At 28.7% G+C, this 26,234-nt stretch overlaps 2 protein-coding genes and 1 long non-coding RNA gene across 8 annotated transcripts in view; 2 read left to right on the top strand and 1 right to left on the bottom strand.

Annotated features, from left to right (window-relative positions):
* Nucleotides 1-1,662: 1,662 nt before the first annotated feature.
* LOC111029657 (vesicular glutamate transporter 2-like) lies at nt 1,663-12,083 on the top strand. Of its 5 annotated transcripts, none has more exons than XM_022308766.1 (11): nt 1,663-1,798; nt 1,889-1,929; nt 7,493-7,705; nt 8,091-8,155; nt 8,555-8,631; nt 9,265-9,376; nt 9,470-9,626; nt 9,696-9,973; nt 10,087-10,345; nt 10,433-10,554; nt 10,636-12,083. In XM_022308766.1, the coding sequence occupies exons 3-11, from the start codon at nt 7,552-7,554 to the stop codon at nt 10,801-10,803; spliced, it is 1,392 nt and encodes a 463-aa protein (XP_022164458.1). In that variant the 5' UTR covers nt 1,663-1,798; nt 1,889-1,929; nt 7,493-7,551; the 3' UTR covers nt 10,804-12,083. The 5 variants fall into 5 exon arrangements, with proteins under 5 accessions (XP_022164458.1, XP_022164457.1, XP_022164455.1 ...); XM_022308765.1 differs by having other exon boundaries at nt 1,664-1,798; nt 10,090-10,345; nt 10,427-10,554; XM_022308763.1 differs by having other exon boundaries at nt 1,665-1,798; nt 7,474-7,705; nt 10,427-10,554.
* A 780-nt stretch (nt 12,084-12,863) lies between these two features.
* Nucleotides 12,864-23,408, top strand: LOC111029700. The gene is made up of 3 exons (XR_002604034.1): nt 12,864-13,099; nt 21,684-21,861; nt 23,298-23,408. It is a non-coding gene; the product is annotated as an uncharacterized LOC111029700 (long non-coding RNA).
* Nucleotides 19,531-26,234, bottom strand: part of LOC111029698 (vesicular glutamate transporter 1-like) — an 83,102-nt gene continuing 76,398 nt past the window's right edge. Inside the window, exons 9-13 of one of the 2 annotated variants that reach the window (XM_022308820.1) lie at nt 24,505-24,791; nt 23,416-23,659; nt 22,424-22,551; nt 21,695-21,835; nt 19,531-20,621 (exon numbers count right to left, since the gene is read on the bottom strand). In XM_022308820.1, the coding sequence (XP_022164512.1) occupies nt 20,421-20,621; nt 21,695-21,835; nt 22,424-22,551; nt 23,416-23,659; nt 24,505-24,791 (1,001 nt within the window). In that variant the 3' untranslated portion in view covers nt 19,531-20,420. The remainder of the gene's footprint in view (nt 20,622-21,694; nt 21,836-22,423; nt 22,552-23,415; nt 23,660-24,504; nt 24,792-26,234) is intronic. The other variant, XM_022308821.1, reaches the window with a different exon arrangement.

The following is a 26,234-nucleotide window of genomic DNA, read 5'->3' on the forward strand; positions in this document are numbered from 1 at the left end:
AAACTAATTGGTGATTACTGACTATGAAATTTTTGATTTTGATCCAACGTTAAAATTAAATGTTTCTAGGTAAGAACCATTTTTAATTTCATAAAAAAAATCAATTTTTTAACTTTAATCTTTACACATTTGTTATTGGTAAAAAATTCTATGACAAATTTAAATCATCTATCTACTCACCCGGTAGACGGCGCACTAAAGTTTGGCAAAAGAAAAGTTTGAAAATTGTAATTTTTTCCATGAGCGGGGGCTGGGGAACATTTCTCCAGTCCCTTTTACATATTTTTGAATTTACGGTTAAACCAGTATCGCACAAATCCTGAAAATAGTCACACTAATTTTCACACTAATGCACATTAATATTTGGCAAAAAAAAAAATTTTTTAATTATATTTGGGGGGGGGGGGCTGGTGAAATGTACGTTAAAATGTTTTGTGGGGGCTGGGGGTGGTGGCAGCAAGCAACCACTTGGTATTAGATGAAAGTTTTAAAAGTTTTTATTCTTTAAAAGTATTCAGGTATAGATGTTTTGAATAGTATCTTCAAGTATCTTGAAAAAGATGCTTATATTTAAGTACTCTTAATAGTCATTGTTTAATGAACTAATTATTTTTGTTTTGAGTACTTGGAGATTGTAGACTGCCGTGTTCAGTGTATGTAACTTCAATGAATTTTCAAATTTTTTTTCAAAAAAGCTCCGGACAGCCCTATATTTTTTATTTTTTATTTTTTCATGCAACAATTCGAACTAGATACATATTATACGAAATAACGTATAAGCAGTGATGACTTTCACTCCACATACCCTATCTTAAATATTGAAAAATAAATTAATGTATATTAAATTTAAATTGAATGTATTATTTCCATAATTCTATCAAAATATTTAGTCAGCATATTTGACAATGTTATCAACTGCAAGGTTATTAACCGGTTTATACTGCGAGGGAGAGCACGGATGGTTCGGAAGACGCGTATGTTTAGCAAGGATTCGTCACTATAAGAATCCGGGTGGTCATCCATCCGGCAACCGGCCAATGCTGGCACTCAGGCACATTTGACATATTTTGACGTTTATGTTCATATAATTACATGATATTGTAATTCAATACCTAATATTATGATGTATATAAAATAGCATATGCACTATACCGTATTTATATGCTTGAACATCGATGCTGTATCACCGTGACACACCCATGTATATAGACCTGTATTTTATATTTGATCAAAACAACCCAAATAACTGTATTAAAGATCTGATCAGCTAATATTATTCAAATACGGACTTCAAAAATGTGTATGTCCACGAGCGTAATAATAATAATATAATAATGTTCAACAGTAATGATTATTATTTGTTAATAGCACTGTAGGTAATGCCAAATTTCCTTTAATGTAGTAAGTACATATTATTATATGTTTGACTCTAAAACAAAATGTATCTAAACATTAAGATTTATCAACAGCAGGAAGAGGAACGTTGATGAAAAATCGTTAGTCAAGCATATTGTAACATCACACAACAACATCACAGAATATGAAAATGCGTTTTTGATAAATAGGTATAACCTAACACACCTACATGATAATGTTCTCATATTATAATTTATAATATTGTCGATCTTGTTAGTTATATTGAATACACTATATACTATTATACTCCAACTGTAATCTAGTATGGTATAGACTACCTATTATTACGATAATAAATCTAGATATTGCATTAATTAATTTCGTACTTCGATATCAGTCGTCTACACTTACATTTCTATTTTTCTACCGCTAGATTATAAAGGTACAATATATTTTAAAAGTGTTTAATTTATATTTATTGATACACTATATGTTTTTAGACGTAAAAATCTTTATTTTTTTTCTCTTTTAGAATATTTGCAGAGAACATAATATTATCAACGTTCAATAGTAGTAAGTACCAGCTAATATAGTAATATCACACAAATAACCAAGGTTGTGAAATTTATTATTTCTACATAGGAAGCTGCGTTAAAAAATAATTTTCAAACCCTTTTTTACAAGACTTATAACATTATGTTAATTATCTAATTTACTTAATAAATTGTATAAATTAATTTATTGTTAGTTATGAAAAATTATCTTTTAATTCCACCAGGAATTGAGGTTAAGTTATTTTTTTTTTCTATATAATTTATTGGCTAGCACATAATATGATACATTATTTTTTATTTATACTTTATAATACTAAAAATAAAAAAATTTCAATCCAATTTAAATTTTTTTGAATATTTCAAAATAGCCAATTTGTAGACTAGGTAGGTTTTAGAAAAATTTTGATTGTATCCACAAACATCTATCTAAGTCAAGTGTCTTATTTATAATAATTTTTTTAAATGTCAAATTTTTTTTAAGTAACTCATTTATTTGAAAAGTAATACATTTCTTAAAAAAATATTTGGATTGTAATTATTACATATTTGAAAATGTCCATAAAATATTTTTAAAAAATGTATATTATTTTAATTTAAAATGTTTTTTACGACTGAATGAAATAACTTAACAAACTTGACATTTCAAAAAATCTTAAAAAATGAACTAAGTGACTCAAACGAATATTTACACAATCAAAATGCTTCTAAAAATTAGATTTACAAATTCGATATTTTCAATTTTTCAAAAAAAATTAACATAGGATTTAAATTTTTTATTTTCAATATTAGAACATTAAAATAAACAATGTTGTAAAATATGTGTAAGGTGTCGAGTATTGATGAAACCGATCTGAAATTTTCACCCAAATATTAATGAACTTTAATTGTTAAGGAATTCCTGTTCCTACCTGTACATGGATGGTTTTATTTTATAAGCATTTATTTAAGTTCAAATTAAAACAAAATTAGTCAAAATCACGAACATTTGCAAATTATTGCATAGTTAAAAATGTACAAAATGTTCAATGTTTGTAAGTAAACAAAAAATCTAATAAAAATGTATAAGCACAATTTTCGTTATATATTCTTATAGTTAATGTTTTTCCATAATACAGTAATAACATAATATACAAGTGTAACATTGATATTGATTTTATATAAATCATTTTCAATGTGATTAATATTCTAATTGGGGGACGAGGTGACCGAGTGGTCTGACTCTTCCGCTGCGACGCAGCCGGTCGCGGTTCGATCCTCGGCCACCGGGCGGCATTTTTCTCCGGACAAGTCGCGGTGACCGGAGAACAAGTGCTGCCATCCCCCACCACCGGGGCATGGCAGAAACCTACGGGTGCCCCATTCGAAATTCTGCCAAAAACAAACACACACGTGTTCCCACCTACCGTACCAAAAACAAAAAAAAATCTACAAACCATCAATACAAACCTACAAATCTACAATACCTACTAAAAAAAGCTAATGGCCACAGTTGCCGGGCTCAGGAACAATAAAAAAAAAAAAAAAAATATTCTAATTAATAAGTCTATTTTTATGTCAAAGTTCAATTGTATTGTTTGATTAAATATTTACATTTTGTATAATTATATTCTCATCTAAAATAATACCTTTAAGTTTTAACCATCAGTTTGATTGTTAATTTTTATTCAAAACCCTAAGTAACATTAATATTTTTGATGTTTTGTAAAAAATTGAAATCTCTATTAGAAATTTATATTATTTCAAAATAATTTTTAAAAAAAAATATAAAAAGTCTTGTAATAAATTTCCAAGCTTTTAGTACCTATTGAAATTATGAAAATAATGAATTATCAACAACAAAACAATAAACATATTTTTGCGATTTCTAAGAATTTTTTAGAATTATTATTTTTTGAAGCTTATAAAAAAATGTTAATGACTGAATTCAAGGTAGTAAGAATAACTTATTAATTTTAAATATTCTACCTTTTTTTCTCGCAGTTAAAAATTGAGTCAAACATAGATCGGAAAAAACAAAATGACAAATAATATTTGAAATAACATTACATCTAGAAAATTAGAACTTTAAAATTTGATGAAAAATCGACTAAATTGATATTTATAAAAACTGATTTTGATTACAAATCTACGTTTTACTTTATTGATTTTTTTTTTTTGTATTTCCTGATTATTTTTAAATGTTTCTATAGTTAATCTATAAACTATATTAATAGATACCAAAGTTAAAAATGAAACCAATTTAAAAATAATTTATTCTTTTAACTGTTTGCTATATCATTACTAATAAATTGTTATATTTTATATACATACATTTAGTTTTTATATGCAAGGCATAGTGCTATGTTAGTGTCAAAAAAATAATCTAAATACAGTAGAAATCACTATAACGGGCATCGTTTAGAACGAGATACTGCTTACAACAAACAAAACGTTAGGCCCCAGCACGAGCCCCTATGATTGGTATGTTAAAATATACGTCTACAACGAGTATGGTTATTACGAGTTATCGTCTATAACTAGAAAAATAAAACGAACTTGACTAACGACCTTCCGGTTACTACGAACAGGTACCTGCAAGATAAAAACTTTTGTCTATTATTTAGGTCGATTAACCATTGACATACATTATCTTTAGCTGTGTAGGTATGGATTATTTTTTAATAATAAACATTATTACTAAGAATTCGATTGACAAATATCAAAATAATTCACAGAATATTGTAATTTGGAGTATAAAACTAAAAATGTATGAAAGCCTGCCAAAAAACTTGATATAACAATACAAATCGGTGATACACGACTGCGGACGGTTCTTATCGGGGCGACCTTTTTATTGACACGATTGCGAACGATTATAGTTTATCAGCGGACCCCCGAATATTACACTATTGCGGACACATGTTGCCCAATTTATAAATAATACTTCGATAATGTGGGTATGTGGAAATTCTGAGAGTGATCAGAACGTGGTAAAGAGTTAGTTCTACACAAAACGAATAAATATGGATTTAGGCGACTGCGGAAAGATGGAATTTTGAAATGGTTATGTACAAATTAATAAAGTCTGTAGTGCAAGTATTTTGACGGCATCGGTGGCAAAAAAAGATTTAGATAGAATCAACCTAACTATTCAGAGCTATAATGATAACAAAAATCACCAAAACGTGATACAATATTTAAAAAAAATTAGTTGTCATTACAGGGGGAAAAAATATAAATTTAATTAATTTATTATTATATTGAGCTCTTGACTTTAAATGTGTATATTATATTATTATATTGAGCTCTTGTTTTTTACTTTTTTTGATTTTCAATTTTTAACTGTGTTATTAAGAACTTTTATAAAATTGATAATATTTGGGCTTGGTAGACCGCGTCGCACAACTTGGCAACGTTTCATTAAATTTCGACCGCAGTCGTGTCATTTTTCGGATGCAACATAAGACCTTTTGTTCTATAATGATCGTCCGCAATCGTGTTGCAAAAAAGGTAAAGCGTCCGCAATCGTGTTTCACCCATACAAATTGTATAAGATATAATTTTTTATTGTAAATATCGTTTTGCAATATGCCAATATCATAAAATTAGGTACTTTTCTTAAATAAAAATAAAAAATAATCAGTTTCGACACTTACATAGATCAACTTTTATAAATGTATTATAATATAGTGTTTATATAAAAAGGCTCCAATCAAAACTATATAACACTCTATCCAATAAAACACTATTTTACAGGAGACACAAAATGAATTACACATTTTGTAGCGATTTAGAATTAAAAATGAATCATTTCTCTATAGGAAAACTTTTTATTAAAAAAAAAAATTATAGTATCGTTTTTTGTCAAAATCGATTTTGTTTTTTTTTTTGGGACCCAAAAACGAATAACAGTAGATACTCATAATTTTGACATCATTTTATATGACCGTTGTCTCGAGATATAAGCATTCTTCTAAATTAAATACAAAGGTTTCTTATACGTTTTTAATATAAGTAGCCATTTGAAGTTTAACTTTTAAAAATATTCATCTAAATGACGAAAACTTTCAAATCATTATGACGTACCAAGTTAAACATGAATTATAAAATGTTCAATTTTTAATGTTCCTCGTAATAATTCGTATTAAAAACTTAAATTCTAAACAATATGCAAGTATTTTTCATATTAAAGACATAAAATTCAAATTTGGCCAAAATTATAAATCCAGACGAAAAATAATGATATCAGTTATTTTGTCGTAATCAAAAAACACTATTTGTGGGAATTTTTCTTATAAATTTTAATATACCAAAATGTATGCAAACCTATTTTCATTTTAAATAAAGTTACGTTAATTTTAATCTATTTCCTCTTCATTCCATGGATCTATTCTCACTGTTCTAAAGTAAGGTTATAGGTCATAGTAAGTAATTAGTAAATAAACCTAGGTATTGACTCAATATTTAACATCAATAACATAGTATGATAGCATTTATATACATTTATATACATTTATATACATTTATATACATTTATATACATTTATATACATTTATATACATTTATATACCTATATTAGGTATTATAATAATTAACCACTAATACTAATAAACGGACGAGGGCCGTTCTCCGACAAATGATAACTATCAATTTTTTTTTCAAAAGTCAACTGAAAAAACATAACGTCAAAACTTCTTTTCTATTTATTTAGTCTATTAAAACCATGTGTACAACTACTTATCAACCTACAAATGTCAAATAACAAATCTGAAGCCTGAAAGTACTAACAAATAACAATTTACAAGTGTTAACTAGTTAACTTCTGAAGTTTTTTTTCTAATATAAGGTATTAGAACATTTTTTTTTTTAAATTAGGTTTATTGAGAATAAAACACAAATAATCATTATCAAACCAATAAGTCCATAAACACACTTAGATAATCATTGTAAAACCAATAAATTCATCGCTACTCGATGAATCTAAAATACAACTTATAAATGTGTTACTATTTAAATCCCACCAGATTCACACCAGATATCCATCCCAAGTATTACTTTAACTGATCAACCCTTATACATACAGTATATGGTCTACACTGATATTATAAGTTATAACTACACAATTAAAATTACTAGAGCTTAATAATAATTATGTCATCAACTAAGTATAATGACCATCAACAATATGAAATTATATACTGTTTATTTAAAAATCAAAGAAGACAATAATTGTAGTCTAACACGTATTTTTATTTATTTTAAATAACAATACATTTTCAAAACTAATTATGTTATAGGCATAGCAATTAATTTATTAATTAAAATACGAGACGGCAACACTACTGACGTTATAAAGTGTAATATAAATTAGAAACGACATATAGTAATTACTAATTAATACCAATAATAGTCCGACACTCGGACAACGGGCGTGTACGGTAGTGTGTTTGGTACAGCATTTCCCTAATATCAATTTAATAAAAATGATGTTGGTATTTCAGAACATTTGAGGTTACATTATGTTATCACAATTATTTTTGTCGGAGAACGACCCACATCTCACTAATAAAACTCAGTTTTTAGTTTTTACCCTGTTATTTAGTCATCACAGTTGATTGGAAATACAACGATAGCCATCCAACATATTGCACGTCGTTAAGGATGGATCTCGGGGAAATCACCGCCAGAAAATTAAACTCTACTTCTCAAATCCAATCACCAGATCTAACGCCGTCAAGGTTCATGGACAGGTTTATCCGTTTGAAAACTAGATATTGGAACAGAGGATTTGCAATAGTTTTGCTCACATTTATAGGTAAATTGTAAAGTAATTTGGTAAAAATGGACCTCACTCACTATGCTCTTCTAAAATATATTAATTCATAAAATATACTCTGTATCTTGTGTAATACCAATAATAGAAAGTCCGGCCAGTGGCCACACCAAGTTGGTTTATCTTTTAGGTGGAAACGTTTAATGTAAGAAATAAGAATGTTCTTTTAGAAACAAAAACAAACTCCTACAAAATCTGATCTCTATGTTTTACATACATATATCAACTTACCATCTAATTTTATTATATAAAACCCCTATAATTAGAGTTGTGTTTTAACTCAATAACTGTTATTATGTATTTATTACTCTGTTAGTCTATTTTGAATTCAATATACCTAAGTCATAGAAATTATTGTTTTATATAGGTTCAACTATTCAACTATGCCAATGTGGTTCATTAAATTGGACGTATTCTGAAGATTTACTTAATGTAAGTACCTATTATATCTAATCAAGGCCGTAACTGTTGGGAGGGTCATAGGATTCTATTATCCTCAATGATTTGTAACTCCCCTCTCCCACTAACACTATAATTTTACCGGGGAGTAACTATATCCTTATATACATTCGTCGGGGGGTTAAATATCCCAGTGTTATTTTACCGGAGTTACAAATATCATATGATATAATTACTCCCCCCCCCCAGAGGATGTGAAAATATCCTAGTATATATATTATTTACCTCCCGGTAACTTTAACCTAGGGTCAAGTGGTCCGGATAGTTTTCGAATTAAATTTTTAATGCTGACACTGCTGATAGACTCTATGAAGGAAATTTGTAAATAACTACTTTTACATCAATAATGTTGTACATTATATAATATTACAGGTTCATTACTTCTATATTGGAATGGCTATCGGGTATATAATTGGTGGTGTCTTAGGCACCGTTTATCCGGCTCACAAGTAATCAAGCAATATCCTATTACCTATACCAGGGACTCTCAAACTCTTAAAAAACACTGTACCCCTTTTTATCAATACATTTTTTTGAGTACCCCCTTCCGAGTTACTAAACTGAAATATACATAAAAAAATGTAAAGACTTTTAAAGAATTGTTTCCTTGTTAGTTTGTTGGCCAGACTCGTACCCCTTAAAACATTTCGAGTACTCCCAAGAGGTACGCGTACCACAGTTTGAGGATCCCTCACCTATAATACTAATACCTAGTAATAATAATATGTAGTGCTAACTTCTATAATATCAATACAATATCTACTTTCAGTATGATAATATTAAATTCAAAATCTTAGTTATTGACACTGTCAAGTACCGACGATACATTTATCACAGGTAATGTATTATTTGTACAAACCGTATAAATATTCGAAAATACGTAAAACAAAAATAAAATATTTCTCAATACAGGTTGTATGGTACATTGGTACATATTTTATGATAACATTTTTGAATATGTACAACTAAATTATAACAATGTTAGTTATGCAAACTATATAACATAATAATATAATATAAATATTTATTTCCTAGCTATACCTAACCTGAATGCAGTATAATTTTTATTAATTTATGTTCAGTATTTTCGGAGTATCGTTCATCATATCGTTAATTTGTCATTTTACGGAAGACATGGATTACTCAAACAAATATCGGCGAGCATTCTCAATATTTTGCGCTGGAATGACCTATGTAATATTAAGATTCTTTATTGTGAAGTTTAAATTCACAGAACAGAGTATATATGAGTATACTCATAATATAAGAGTATTATTGTTGCCCTAGGCCATAGTGTATGCGGCATCTCACGGGATTTATTCATTTTGGATCCCACTAGATAAACAGTCATTACGTCACGTTCCAATAATATTGTGGAAGATGATATTTTTACTTTATGAAATAATAACAATATTTGGATATGACAATAACCATTTACAATTAGGTACAGCTATAAGATAATTAAATTGTGATATTAAAAGATTAAAAAGATAATAATCATTTAGTCTATTAGGAATTTTCGGGCTGGCATGCTTTGTTTTATGGTTGTGCGTGATCAATGGAGATCGTTCTCAGAGCCTGAAACGCGGTTTTATATTGTTTAGAATATTCAGAGGTTCAAACTATGCTCCACGTTCTTCTGGAACCTCCGTCATATCCTTAAGACGATCAATCATAATGGACATTACATGGAAGTCGTTTTGTACTTCAATGGCTGTCATTGCGCTTGTTGTATCATATATGTGTTCTGCAATGGTAGAAGCTTCTAAAAACTCTTTCAACCATTATCAAGTACCTAAGTATTCTTTTAATATTTTTTTATTCACACCTTACGGAATATCTATACTTCTGATTTAGCAAATTCATCATACAATATGATACTTATACACATATGTTTTTTTAAGCAGGCGCAATATGATCAGCATTTAAGAGTACTCATATCCATTGTGTTATTACTCTTATTCGTCCTGTTCGAATTAGTGCCAGAAATAACAGCATATTTTTCAGTCACCAAAGTCAGAAAGATTTTTTATTGTGCCTTTATGTTTGCAATGGCTTTAGCACTTTTTTCGAATGTCTTACCAAATGGAACTTTTTTGTTTATAAATAAAAATGACTTGTTTATTTTTATATTTAATGTAATACCATATTTGCGCCTATTCAGTAAGTATCAAAACCCAGGAAACGAACAATTTTTATAATGATATAAATTGTATAATCCATACTACATCTGTTTGGTTACAGGTTTAGACATTAACCACTTGGATATCGCACCAAAATATGCTAGTACACTTATTGGATTACAAATGTTTATGGATATCTTTTTTTTATATTTCTCGCATATAAACATATTGGGAAATTGGAGCGATGAAGTAAATAAGATATTATGTATTTTATAAAATGTCTTAACGTTATGAGCCAATGTAACCAGCCGTAATTTTCTTTGATTATAGTTACTTGACGAAATCCAAATGCGTGTCTTGGTGGCGGTAGTATGTTTAGCCTCGGCAGTTTTTTATGCTATTTTTGGTTCGGCAGAAATACAACCACGGACAGACGATAAACCGGTAAAAGAAAATCAACGAAATATGCACGAAGAAGTCGTTCTAACGGCTGTGTGACGGATTCATGAAATATTTACTTTCCGAGTAGAATAATATTATGTTTATAACTTCATAAAATATTCAATCTAATTTATTGTCTAATAATTAATTATTGTCTGCATTTGGTATGTGTACCTACCTCACCGAAATTCACCTAAACTGCTTGATCGATTTTGATAAAATTGTTTGTGGGTTTGAGTGGGTGTCTGGAATCTGAGTACCATGGGTTTATAATTTAACCGGGAAGGTCCATCCAGAAAAACTGCTCAAACTATGGATTTTGAGATTTATGATTTACATTTTACATTAAATGGTTGCCATTGGTTACTTGAGTTGTCGGGCAGATAACCTAAAATCATGCACCAAATCGTCGCATTTGTGGTTTCGAATACAGAAATTATATTTTTTTTAAATATAACAGTTTAATATGAATTTATAGCTTTTACACAGTTTCTCAACTGAGGCTAAAATGTTGGGGAGAATTTAGGCTGTACCCCCTAATCCCTATGAGATATTACATGAAAGCTAACCGTGGGAATGCTTGTAAAACATAGTTTTTAAAAGTATTCAAGTACGGATGTCGGATACAGACAATAATTTTGGAAAGTACCTATTCCAAGTTTTCGTTTACATTATATTAAAATTGTTGTCTCACGCAAATGCGACTACGCATACTTAAAATCTAGGAATCATAAACGGCATCATAAGCAATTAAGGGAGTTTTTTTCGCTATTCGATATTATTAATAATATATTATATTTTTTAGTGTAACTAATGAAATGTTTTTCTTTGAATTTCATTAATATTCATAAATATAAATAGATTATATAAGACTTTGTGAAAATACATGTAATATAAATAAAATTACCGTCAATGTTTTGCGGAGAAAGTCTTGAGGCCAGACAATTATGTTAAGTAGGTATGTATCTTAATAGTCAAAACAGATTTATTTTAGTTTTTGTATCTAAAATATTTTACATCTTTAAGTAATATAATGTCATATAAATGTATATACGTTAAGTTAATGTAAATCGATACATCCAATAAGTTGTTATGTTTGTCTATTTTTTTAAAAATAAGGTTATGTAGGTATTTGACTATTTGACTTAGTTTTGGCATCTTGGCGTTTTGCGTATTAGAGGGAGTCCAACAAGACTATCGGATTTTGCAGGCCGGTTGCCGTGTTCCTCCACCTCAAACGACAAACAACGTTTAGATCACACGATCAACGAATATAACGCTTATTTGATTTATAAAAATATAATAAAATATTTGTCAAGTATTTGTAACAACTGCCAAGATATCAAATTATAATTATTTTTAAACAATTTTATAGGTATATATTTTTTTATGCAATGTATAGTTTATACAATAATTAAATTGATACATTTTTGACTTTTTAACTTTTTTTATAACATTATTATTTAAGAAAGTTAAACGCATTTACAATAATAATAAACGGCAATATTGCACAGAAAATCGTACGTAATCTTGTTGTTTTTGAGGTCATTTTGAAAAACCATTGTTTGATTTAAATCGTATTCCCAAAAAAGTAAAATGTACGGAATTGTGCTTCACCGATGTGTTTGGACGGGTTTCTTATAATGTGTTCAATTAGCTCGAATTAGCTTTAAATTGGTTTTTTTTTTATTTTTATTATTTGTATGGGAATTTAATTTTTTTACTTCCATCCCCTCCATTATAAATTTAAAATAAGATCCAGTTTGTTTATGTATTCTATCACTGTTTAAGTTGATAATCGAAGCATTTTTTCAGTTCCAAAACATGTTTACAGGCACTCAAAACAAAATACATCATTATAAAATAAATACATTCATCGCTCCGTTCAAAGTCTAAAATGCATTAGTGAAAAGTGTGATAATTATAAGCTACCAATCTAACTATTAAAATAAATAATAATATTGTCGACCATGGTGAAGATGTATGGATAGAAGTACGCATAAATCGAATGATTAATAAATTGATAAAAAAAAAAAATGAAAAAAAAAAAACAATATAAACATTTTACAGAAGCTTAGTTTATAAGAATTATTTTAATATTACGATATTTAGTTAACCTATATCATGCTAAATTCTTATCGGTATAATTCGATTGCGTAATTATTTTTTAAAGTATACTTCAAGAAGAATTATATTTCAATTTATTTACAGCGCTCAATTATAAAAGTGTAATACATTTTGTGTTGCGTTTTGTTTTTGATTTATTTACACTTATATGACGTATGTTATGAGGCAGAAGTACTTCTTTTTTATCGTTTCCGTATTCAAGAACTTGTGAACGTGCATTTAAACAGTAAGTACATAACATTATTATCACACAATTAAATAATAGCAATAGGTAAATAAAATCAATCAGTACATAACATCGATATACATCGATATCCATGGTGAATCTGGTTTCTCATTGAGGATTGTCGAACACCCAAATTTGTACTAGACTAAACTGATATTTTTTGATAAATATATTCTATATGGAACGATCGGAACGAGTGTAATTCGAAAAATATTGCGGTTTTTTCAAACCCAGCGTGATTCAAACATTAATTGTTTCAAACTCGAATGCGATTATTCAAAAATAACCTTTTTTCTGACCCGAGTGCAATAATTTGACCTTAACTTCTAATTAATATTATGCTACACGCAACCAGTGGATAGACTGCTGTACACGAATAGTAACGAATAGATAGTGAATGTCTTCATGATTAATCGTAAACAGATACCTGAAATGTATAAGTAGTTATAGATGTGAAAAAATAAAATAAAATTCAAAATCGAAATTGTTTAATGATTTATGACGTGTTGGAACAAAATGTTTAAAATGTTACACAATATGACTAAATTTAAATGAATTGTATATCGTTAATGCCATTTCTTAAATATGTTGTATTAAATTTCATAAATATGACTGAAAACGTATACATATATATAACACTAGAATAAATTGATCGAATTATTAAATCAATAAAAATACAATAATATTAAGTTGGATACAATATTATATATTGATATACAATAATATTGGAAACTATAATTAACTAATAATATAATATAGTGTGTAAACGGGGAATGATCGCCAACAAAAAGGGACAAATAGATTAACAACAATATAATATAAGGACCATTTTATTATTATGATGATCAAAGAACAATGAATAAGTACATAATAATTATATAATATTCTCGAAACGCTAAAATACATTTAAAGTTATATCGAACTGATTTGGCTAAATGGTAAAAATGGTTAAAAATTGTTAAGGTAGGTAGGTACTATAAGTATATAATATAACGAAATTTTTACTCAGATACATATTAAATTGTATATTATTATGTCTTTGATTTAATAATAACTGTTTTTCTTAAGCACAATAATAAAATTATGTATAATGGTAAAGTTCCTTAAGACTTATACAAATATTCGACTCGTAAATAATACAGTATATCGCGATTATGAACAGTTAGAAACGGAACGGGTTATAATATATTGTTTTTATAATAATATCATGTTACCTACGCGTAACATAATGTCATATTTATACCAATAATGATAATATATTTTAGAACGATAAGTAACACAAAACTTATCGGAGTCGAATGAACCAACATTTTTCGCTAATGATTATAATTTATAGTAAAATGTATTTGCTTTTTTTCCCCGATCGGTTTTTTACCACGATATCCGCGGTAATTATTGCTTCGACGTAGGATAAAAAAAACATAATCATATCATAAAATAACTAATATTACATTTTTGTCGTCTTAAAGAATTATAGTACGATGATAGATAATATAGTTTTGTACTCGGGGATGTAATTATTCGGATGGTGAGGTGCGGGGAGCGAAGATTCCCATTGTTTAAGAAAAAAAAATAGTAATATTTTAAGTTTAATAGGTAGGTAAATGCAATTTGCATGGAAAATTCAAATCCCAAAAGCGCTATCATCTAAAACAGCAGTCTGCTGCAATTGGGTCAAAACGTCACTCGTCTAAAAAAGTATTATCACTAATAAGTGCAGGTATGAAATATTATTAATATTTCAGACAATGGAGAATAAACGACGAATTTCAATGTATTGAGCTACGAAATTAAGTGAGGCTTCGCTAATGTGAGAACTTTTATTATAATATAATATTATGCAATGTGTTTAATTGTCGAGAAAATTTAATTAAAACAAGTTATCCGACGATTATCGTACTATTATATTAAAATACCGCCATTGTTTTAAAATTATTATTTAAATATTGTTAGTATTCAGCTCTTTTTAACGAAAAAAAAGTTGTTACCTTAATGTATTATTTGACTTAATTAATGCAATAAATATAATATTTTTAATTTTAATAAGTATTATAGAAAAAAATGTTGTCCCGAAACAATTAATAGTAAACAAAGAATTACTTTATGGAGCATCTAACACGTTTACTTCAAGCTATAACGAGAATTATTGTGATTAGCCTAAAATACAATAATAATATTAAACTTACAAGCTAAATTACGGTTATCGTCTAAACGTGAACATTGTTCTTATACATAGTATAACCGACTTAAAATCTTAAAACATTAAATTTTTATATTATTATTTACACTTAAATAAATACCTATATTAATTAATACATAACAAAAAATTACATCTAACATATAATATTACATAACAAATTATTAAATATTTTCGTTCAAAGTTATTATTCACGTACCTTATTCGTATGTGCTTTTCGAATAACTAGTGCAGTGTGAAAATATTATTAGTTTTTCTTTTAGTGCGAATTAATATATTTATTCAGGTAATGCCATTATAATAATTATTTTTCTTGCGTGGGTGACTGACGTCATTTTTGTGTATATAACGAGTGCCATTTAAATTCGTCCGTATCGTTTAATTATTATCATTTTAGTATCGACTTTTTATTGTCAGAATTAAGGCATATCGTTGTATTCAGAGTTTTGAGTAATTGTATAACCGAACACTGTTTGAACCGAAAAGCATAACAAAACAAAATACAATGCTTAACCAATCAACGAAAAAAAATAATTAATAAAACAAAAAATCAATAAGATTTACTAGCCTAATAAACTGAAAAATCTTTAAAATTAAAATTAAAATAACGAATAAAAACAAATTCCTTAACACCTAACTTAATCCTAGTTTATTGTCGTGTCAGCCTTGAGATAACTACCGACATAGTTATCTCATATCTTAATCGTATATCATTAATATTAATCCTTAACCGTTTTAAATAAATATAATATTATAGTCATACATTATAAAATAATTACAAATATCCATTTAATAAACAACAAATTTTATATTAATATTGATAATAATAATTATTAATAGATTCATATTATATACCTATAATAAGCATATAATTTTAGTAAGATTTTAAAGTCATAAAACTAAAACTGCGGTAGGGGTGAATATATGGAGATTTAAGAACGGTAATTAATGTACTTAAATGAATACCTAGCAAAAATTAGTTAAATCGAATGAATTGTCTTTGAATATTTGAATAAGTATAGGATTTTCATAAACTTTTTATTCTGAAACTGTATTTATAGCTATTCATAAACTATTATGCAAAAATACAATACAAATAAAGATTATTTTTTTGAAGGACGAAAATTGACAATATTATTTTAAACTTAAATGTTTGAAAGCTGATGATCTCAAACATTTTAAATGTTCGCTCATTCTTTAAACATAATATTACTAAAATAAATCATCACACCGTGGCCGTGAACCCAAAAATTATTCATTTACCATACATTTTTACGGTGAAGTGTACATATTATGTAGAAGCGAATTAACCAAAAACCGTAAAGAATAGAGTAGCAATGTGGTTTATACATTTATGGCAGTTTGAAAAGACGACATTTTTTTAAGACAACATCAGCGCAGAACATTTTACTTTACTATATATTTTACACTCTCTATGCATATTAATCGGACTGTTCTTTGAATTTTTAGTTTTACTCGAGTTCGAACATTGAGAAAGCCATGTCGTTGGTTTTAAATTTTGACGGAAAACACCAATTTGTATTGTATTTAAAAGGCGTAGAATTCGTATGATGACGAACAATATTAATATGTACTTTATTATGGTGTGTGTTAGTGTAATCAATAGTTCAATCAATATTTTTCGCGGATAGAAAACTTGAAATCTGAAGAATTATTGGAAGAATTATTGGTACGGCATATTTGTGTACGGACCTACATAGTTTTTTTAAAATTTTTTTAACTGAACATTCGTCTACGGAAATTAGTTGCCTACTGTTTTTACAAAAGAAAACAATAATTTATATCTGACGAAGAAATCAACTGAATCTTACTTTATATTTATGCAATTTAATTGACATTATTCAAAAAACTTCTTAAAAATATCTTATCATTTACACGATTTCAAATCAAACTAACAAAACAAACTGGAAACGTTTATATTATGCGTAAATAAAACACGCTTAATAAAACTAGAAAAAAACAAATTGTTGCGACGTTTAATTTCATCTCGACACGGCGGGTCATCGAGTTATTTGGGGAGCAATACAATATCATAATATTTTTACTGTTATCCGTCGTAGATATTATTATAACATTATCGTCGTATTTTAAGTCCAATATTTTGGTTGCATTGGGAAAACGAAAATATATAGCTCGCCAGGCTCAGTTCACGTGTATAATATAATAATATTATGTTATATTGTATCACAGTAGGACGAATTTCGAAAAGGCATTCATCGCATACGAAGTATGCAATGGACATAATTATAAAACTACATAGTGCCTATATTATAATATTATATTCTACATCATATTATTTATATTTTGTTTTTAAATTGTCTAATACTAATTTACGAGCTAAAACAACATAACACTTACTCTAAATCACGATCATAATATAGATGAGCGTTGGACGAGGGACGTTATATTATTATTATTAGTACCTATCTCAACCACGTCGTCTCCTATACAACCGTTTTACTAAATATTATGTATAATCTTAAAATAATAATCATAATTATTGTTATTATAATTATAATAATATTATGCACCTATAATAAACATATTACGCGTCGGTTAAGAATCGTGTCATACCCGATGTCCACGGCATGTGAGTGGACGAAAAAATCTCAACTGAAAAATCGCAGATGATTGTTCGATAAAATATAACTACTTATTTTTAACCCAAACAATACATGTGCGCTGATATTGCTGTGCATAATATTACTTATCACATTTCAACACTCGTTCGATTTTGACAGAAAATAAGCATTATCTTAATACAATATATTTTGTGTTAGACGAAAAAAAAACGTACATTATAATATAACAATCGTTCGGAAATGTCTAACCTAACCTAAGACGATATAATCTAATCCCTATAGTACCTACCTAAAATATTATTATTATATAAAGTGCTGCCGAGCCCTTTTGAGCCGACGAAGCTTAGTAAGACATTAACACGTAATATTATAACTATTTAACATCCGTTACGGAATAGTACCTATCTATTATTACATTGTATAAAAAGAAATTGACAGTATACATTATTATGCGATCATTGCGTCATTGTAATTTATGACACTTACGTACAATATTATTGTCCGCAGACTGTAACGTGGTACCTGCATCGATTTGTAATTTATAATTTGAAGTCGTTACCAGACAACATTTTTATAAATATTATCGTTGTAAATGTTGAAATTGTTTCTGTTTTGAATGACTAAGATTTTTCGGAGTACCCGTGTGCCACTCACCTCCGTTCATTTAAACTTTAAATACCTACTTAACTGCTCGTCAAAAATTTGATTTTTATTTATCGAAGTACTCAAAAAAATACTCTGCTTTGGAATAAAGAAACGGATTGTTGTCATTAGACAATTTTCAAAAATAACTACGATAAGAAATAGTAAGAAACATAATTTTTCAAGAACATTTTGTTTTTTAACGACCTAAGATTATGTAAAAAAAAAAGTTGTTTTTAATCTATGAGTGTTATACGTTAAATGAATGACCATTATCATTCCTGTTTACCATTAGTAGAATCGTATACAACCTTTAAAGCGCCTTTACACTCTGTCATGTCGTCCATGGACCACAATAATATGTTATATTAAAATGCAAGTGTTGTAATTATTGGTGGAACTCTGTGCTTATCTTCTTAATATCATACTAAGCAACCGGTTAGGTGTTACCGTTAAGTTGAAAAATATTCAACTATATCATAACTTGCAGTTCAGTGTCAAATGGTTATCAAATGCCACACTACTGGCAACATTTTCAGAACTTGAAGGTTACACTCTCTAACCAGTCACCAGGTCACAAATATTTCATCCTAGTTAACTTCGTGATCAAATAAACGGTACATAGCAGCCTATGGACGACGACATGATGGCGTGTAAAAGCACTTTTTTACTAATAAAACATTTTTTGCACAGGGTCGACAACTTTATGGACGTAGGTAATACTGTTATATTTTACAGTTTGCATAATGTTAGAATCCCGATGATGTGAAAAATTGATTTGATTTAATTTCAAAATATATGGATACTGCAATGTTATTGTTTTTACCCTAAAACACACAACTTTCTTCATAAAAAAACGTATTAAATAACTTTAATATCAACAGAGTATTTTGCAAGTACCCGATAATAGCAATAATAATATAAAGTTTATTCACCTATGTGTATTTTTTTTCTTTCAAACAAACTTTTATATTTTTTTTTTTTTTTTGTACGAGTGAAATAATATTGTACTAGGTATTTTGGTTCATAATCACAATTATTATATTTTATTTGAGTATTCTTGATATTAATATTTTTGAATTTAAAAACAGTAGTTACAGTCTACCGGATAATACGTAAGTACCATAATTTCAGATACGATTGACAGTAGCTACCTACATAGGTTAAGTAATAAATATATATATAAAATATATTATAATATTACACATTATTATAACGTTGTGGCAGAGAGCTTTCGAGACGATAAAGCTTTATAAACATTATAATAAATAATAATATAATATATCTTACATCCGTTACAAGACGACATCTATATTGTTCGGTATTGTATAAAAACAAATTGACAGTATATTAAAATATTAAGATAATAATTAATATGGAAACATCGATAAATGCAAATGTATTACAATTTACGCTACATTGTAGTATCGATAAACGCGAAATTCGTGTTCTAGGTTCTATTATATAATAATAAATTATTATTCAATATATAGATGCCACAATGAGTGTGTACGATAATACTATTATTATATTATTATAATTATTAGTTATTACTATAACATATATTATTACCGAAATCGTAATTGAGAGAAAATCGATTTTAATAATAGTACGAGTATCTACCTAAACATTATTATTGTAATACCTACGAAACAACTACAAGATAGAAACACACACAATCGAGACTACGCAGTTAACGGTATTATTGCTCGCGAAGTACTGGCCCATATAATGTTGTAATAATAATGATCATTACTTATTATTATTGTATTACAATAATATAATCCGTGTATTAATAATCGACGCCACGACAGTGCGATCCGAACTCGAATTATCCGTTACATCAGCGATTTATTATTAATGTAGCATAATCAGATTATCACTGAGACGTAGCGAACGGATTTGTGGTGGTGACTGTGGGCTTGGCCAGGAACGGATTTGTCGGGTTGTCGGTCGGCGGCGCTGGTTCGGCATCGCCGACGGTGCTGTTGGTGTTGAGGCCAGCGTTCACGAACCCTTTGCCCGACGACTGTTCGACTGAACCGTACGACGAGAGCTTACTCTTCTTGTCAACGCTCACCTGTCGAGCATTTTCGTATTAATATTTTTTTTGTTTTTTGTTTTTACTTTAAACCGACAAGTTTGAGACGTCTCAACCGTCAGAATATTAATAAAAATATTTTAGGTATTGTTAACCGCGAGTGATGCACCTAAAGTAAACTCCGTAAACAGTTATTACAATATACGCACGGTGTTAATCTAACGATTTCCAATCTTATTCCTCTAACGAAGGAAATCATAATTTATAACATTCAATCGAAAACTGAGTTACATTTTTACATTACAAGTTCACAATATATATTTTCTAACGTGTCCTGAGATATTTCCTCCTTTAAAGTTAGTTGTTAGTACAAATATGTGTATTTTTTTTAATCGATAGAAATTGTCAAACTTATAAACTACTGACATCACTTTTTCCACCGACTAGACTTTTACAAAAAAAATTTGATTATTTGACCATCTTTTTCATTTTTGGTGACACCGCTGCCAAAGGATGAACTGTTTTCACATGACTTTCCCCCTATAGAGTTTCCCATCTTTATACATTTTATAATATTATATTTTATATCCTTGCAGTCCTCGTTTACCACATTACAGAAATAAACCTATTTGTAGTCTAATATATAGCAATACTAATATACTTTTAATTATACCATGAGACATAATATTTTCTTAGCAAAACAGCTTCACCCTTAACTTATAAAAAAGTCACTTTCGTTTCTATTAAAACATTTTAGTATTACAAAGCCCAATAAAGAACAATTTGTCCGCTAGATGGCAAAACATAATTTATATATGTATTATATTTTATTTTGCATCGGTGCATTTCGGTTAACTACTTACGAAATAAATAATATATTTTAGTATTAACCATCACAACTTAATCGCCATATGATTAATAAAAAAATAATTAGTTAAAAATAAACATATTATTAAAAATTCAGCTTTCTTAGAAATTATAATCGAAAAAAGTAGGGAAATCTTAAAAATATTCAAAAACATATAATTGATTTTTTCTCAAAATATAGAAATTTTTGGAGTTAGTTGTTCTAGCGATATGTTATTCAATTATATTGCTCAGGTCCAACCTACCTCGTCCATTTGCTGATCTTCTTCGACCTTGGGCTCGGCCCATGGTTGCAATTCTCCAGAGGCGAATATTCCGTAGAACACCACCCCAATATAGTGAATGACAGCGGCCAGTATAAATACCTCGCTCCAGCTCTGCCTCGTCTACAACAATTTCAAAACCAATCAGGGTGAGAAAGTATTTACTGTTTTAATAGGTCATATACATTTAATGAAAAAGATTTATTGGGGTGACTGCACCAACAGGTGTAGTCAAATAAGAGTTTAGGATTTATCATTTATAGGTAAATTAAGTGAAAAAATACACTACAAAATTCTATTTTATACGACATTGGAAAACGTTGATTTTTTTTATTGAGAGGTGCTGCTTCTTATTATATATTTTAATAAATCAAATCAAATCTTTTTATAATGTGATGGGTACACCGCATTAAAAACCGTGGCCGATATATGGGCTATGAGTATTATCACTATTAAATAAAGGGAAATAAAAAATGTAACTTAATGACTAATATTAAATAAAAATTCCAAAAATAATATGTAAAATAAGCATAACGCGAAAAAAACATCGAAATAATACATTTTCATATTTTATCATCCATAAGTACTCTGCTATAACGCATTTATTCACTCATTATTCTGCTATGTCTTGCTACGTTTGGTATGGATATATTATAGTTACTTAAATACTTTAAGTCCCAAACTCTGACCATGGTATAACATTATACGTGCCTTGTGCCTGATGATGATGTTGATTGCGACCGGACACAGAAGTCCGGCTATCGTACCGATTCCGTTCGATATGCCCATCAGTATACTTGCGTATCTCGGTGCAATGTCCAGATGGTTAACGTTAAACCCTGTAAGTTAAAATAGTAATACGTATTTAAACAGTTTTCAATTAACCAGTGCATTGGGGCCCTGTACCTGTATATAACACAGTCGTGACTCATGACAAACTCAACGTATAGTCCAAGTCAAAAAATCTGAATTATATGGAGAACTCAAACAAATAAATGCCATTTTTCACAAACCGACTTTACATTACGTATTGTTACTTATTAAACAACAAAAAACTGATATTTTTAGAGATATTCGCCTAAAAATAACCTGTAGGAACTTTTCTAGAGGATTTCGATTCATCGATAAGCTTATACTTGTTTTTATGTAACATATTTTCAAGTCTAAACATTCCAAAAACTCTTCTTAATGTTGAACTAATAAACAATTAAAATGCTAAACATCATAATTTCGTTCATTTTTATTTTTATTTAATGAACAAGTACTGAAATTCAAATCAGTTAAAATATTATGTTAAATTTATAAACAAATCAAAAATTGTTTCCAAAATTTTAATATTTTGAGCTGAAATCTCATACTTCATTGCTATACATCATTTTCCATACCAATCGCATCATAATTTTATATCGTTTTGATTAGCTTGAAATAAGTGTCGATTATAATATTAAGCCAGGGACTAAAAAAGAACCGGTCCAGGAACCAAAAAACATTTAAAATATTATGAACCGAAACCAAAAAATACCAAAAAATGTTAACTTTGGATCTGTATAACTATAATGGGATACGTATAATTCGGTCCTAACAGGTTACACTGATTAATACAATATTGTATATTGATTGGTCCACACGTGGTTTCTCAACTAACTGTAATAGTTCGGGCAGGATTGTGCGAGACTGGGATGGGACGGATTCACTGCACTTACCGGAAATGGCGAACCCGCTGAACGCCACGCCGCAGGTCAGAGCGATTGTAGCCATGAGCGGCGTGCGAGCATTGGCCAACACGAGGAAAAATGTGGCTTCCATGCCAAAACCACCACAGTTGAAAATCTTTCTGACGCTAGTGGTGGACAGGATACCGTTTTTCCGTATGTGATCGGCCAGCAGACCTCCAAGAGGCACCACTATTGTCATCAGAAGATGAGGCAGAGCGCCGATGTAACCGGTCTGTAAAAGTGAAAACACAAACATAATTGATCTACAGGTCAGATCTTGTATGCAAATTAAATTATAAATGTCAAATAATCATTTATTTGAACTTGAAAAATACAAAAAAAAAGTTATTAAATTATTTTTCCCTAAATGTTAGTAATTAACATATTAATATCCAAACATATTTTATTTTATATAATTTTTTTCCAGAAATTTCCCACCAATATCAGTATAATATCACTACATTTATTTTAGTAATTACTTATAAGGAAGATATAATAATATTATGATTATGTTCTCAAAATATGTTCTCCTACGCCGGTAAGTACCTATATTGCATATACATTGCGCCGTTCAATACGTATTGGATCAAATAATGAAAACCATCAAAAACATATTATACTATACTGCAAAGATCAAAAACATTAAAAACTCGTAGAACAAAATACATTACTACACGAAAATGTTTTTGAAAAGAAAAAGAAAACTAGTGTATAGACTGACCCCCAAAATGATGTTGAAACACATGTTTTGTACCATTTCATTTCGTAAGTAAAACATGAAAATGTTTAAAAATATATTTCGATAATATAAAACGGCTATTTTTAAGTCACAATCATAGGCAAAGCTATATATATAAGGGCTGTGTATCCATATGGACGTATCACAGCGAAAATATAAACATATAATTGTATGCATAAAATACATTCAACTACTTAAGTACATTTAAATACTCCGAAAAGCGGCATAATGTCAAATAACTGCATTATTGAAAAATAAAAGGGAGCCAAGCATGTTAAATGCTTAGTAAATCATCTCGTATGTAATATGAGATATTAATGTGCATAACTATTACTCACTGCAGACACTTCGAAGTTGAACGAGTGGAGGTAAGATGCTTGGAACAGCACGAGGAGATAGAAGTTCCACGACCGGCAGAAATTAGCGACTATGATGGCGTAAACGGGCATGGAGGTAAAAAATTCTTTCCAGGGCGTGTTGAGGATTGTTGGAGCAGCCGACTGTTTGGCAGCACCCAACGACGATTCGATGTAGTTCAACTCTCTGGCCGATATGGTGGGATGGAGGCTCGGCTTCTCGAAGCACAGCCATAGCCAAAATACGTACCATATCAGCCCCAATACTCCTAAAGTGCAGAATAATATAGTACAGCGATTACTACACACTTACTCATAGTATAATAATATTATACGAGCCACGACGCGACTATGGCGCTAAAAAGCTTACCAGCCAAGTATATTATTTTAATAGTGCCAATAGAGATTTCCAGTCAATTATAATGGTTTTTTAAGATAATATAAGATTGTTTAATTATTATTGTTTACACATTTTTGTAAATACCTATAGATATAGCTTTAATAATATCATTGAATTTCGATTTGTTTTTGATAAATAGTATTAATCTTCTTTAGTTTTAGTTAGTTTTTTAAAGTACCTAATACTGGTAAGATCACTATGAAAATTAGATTAATAGTACAACACAGTTACTACATATGATGTTGGTAGCAATTAATTAATTTTTAATTTTATAGCAATTAATATCTACATAGCGTTCATAATTTCTTAAATTTCAATCTACTACCTCAAAGTTGGGCTAATTTGATTCTGAAACAAACTATTTAAATGCCAATACAAAAAATAACCTCTGTCTTCTGATAACTAGGCAAGTGTTCGAAAGACGTGTGTCATTTAAGTCTCTTAAAATGAAGTCTTCTAAAAACCATTTGTTAAAAAAGTCTCTTAATAAGAAATATTTCTTGTAAGTCACGTGTTATAAAAGTGTTCTTACTTACTATAACGTCACAACCACAAAATAGTTACATAATAATGGTAAATTATAGGGGTTAGATTATTAAAAAATACAATGTTGATTTTAAAAATGTTTTCTTATATAAGTAGTATGCATTATTGTTATAATTACGTTCTTTGTATAGATGAAGTGATAGTCAAAAATCTAAACTAATGGATATTATTTATTCGGTATTAATAATATCAATAAAAATATTAAGTAAAAAATAAAAATATAATCTTACACTTACACTTATTCTTGATGGTGAGGAGGATTGTTGATACGTATACTTTGTTCAGAGTACAAGTCAAAAGTCAATATAATACCAAATTTAATGAAAATAAATGTAGCATGCTAATAATTATTTTTCCTCTGGAACAATTATTGAGGAACCATAGATATGCGCAGTAGAAATATATCTTGTAAGTCCAAAACATATCTATGTTATACTTAACGAAGTTATAAATTACAACACTTAACTTTTAAAAGAAATCATTTTTCTAAAAAATGCTTTTATGATAATTGATTTTTATTAGACTCAATTTTATAAAACTCAACTTTGTGACACACCATTTTTGAACACATGAACCAGATTCCTGTGCCATCATGCACGAGTGTTTGGTATCAATTATTTTCATGGATTACATATTTTATAGTAGACATTTGACAAATTGTATTAATATTATTATTATATATCTATATCGACAGTATAGTTGTGCTCAGATAATCATTTTTATGTATAAATAATATATATAATATATAATAAATTAACATAAGCAC

Source organism: Myzus persicae, unplaced genomic scaffold, assembly GCF_001856785.1.
Source record: "Myzus persicae strain clone G006 unplaced genomic scaffold, MPER_G0061.0, whole genome shotgun sequence".
NCBI lineage: Eukaryota > Metazoa > Arthropoda > Insecta > Hemiptera > Aphididae > Myzus > Myzus persicae.

Excerpts from the sequence above, each read along its gene's own strand:
- LOC111029657 (XM_022308763.1), top strand. The coding sequence starts at position 7,552 with ATGGATCTCGGGGAAATCACCGCCAGAAAATTAAACTCTACTTCTCAA. Across the intron at positions 9,377-9,469 it reads TTTGCGCTGGAATGACCTAT|GCCATAGTGTATGCGGCATC; the intron begins GTAATATTAAGA and ends TTGTTGCCCTAG. Across the intron at positions 10,555-10,635 it reads TGGGAAATTGGAGCGATGAA|TTACTTGACGAAATCCAAAT; the intron begins GTAAATAAGATA and ends CTTTGATTATAG.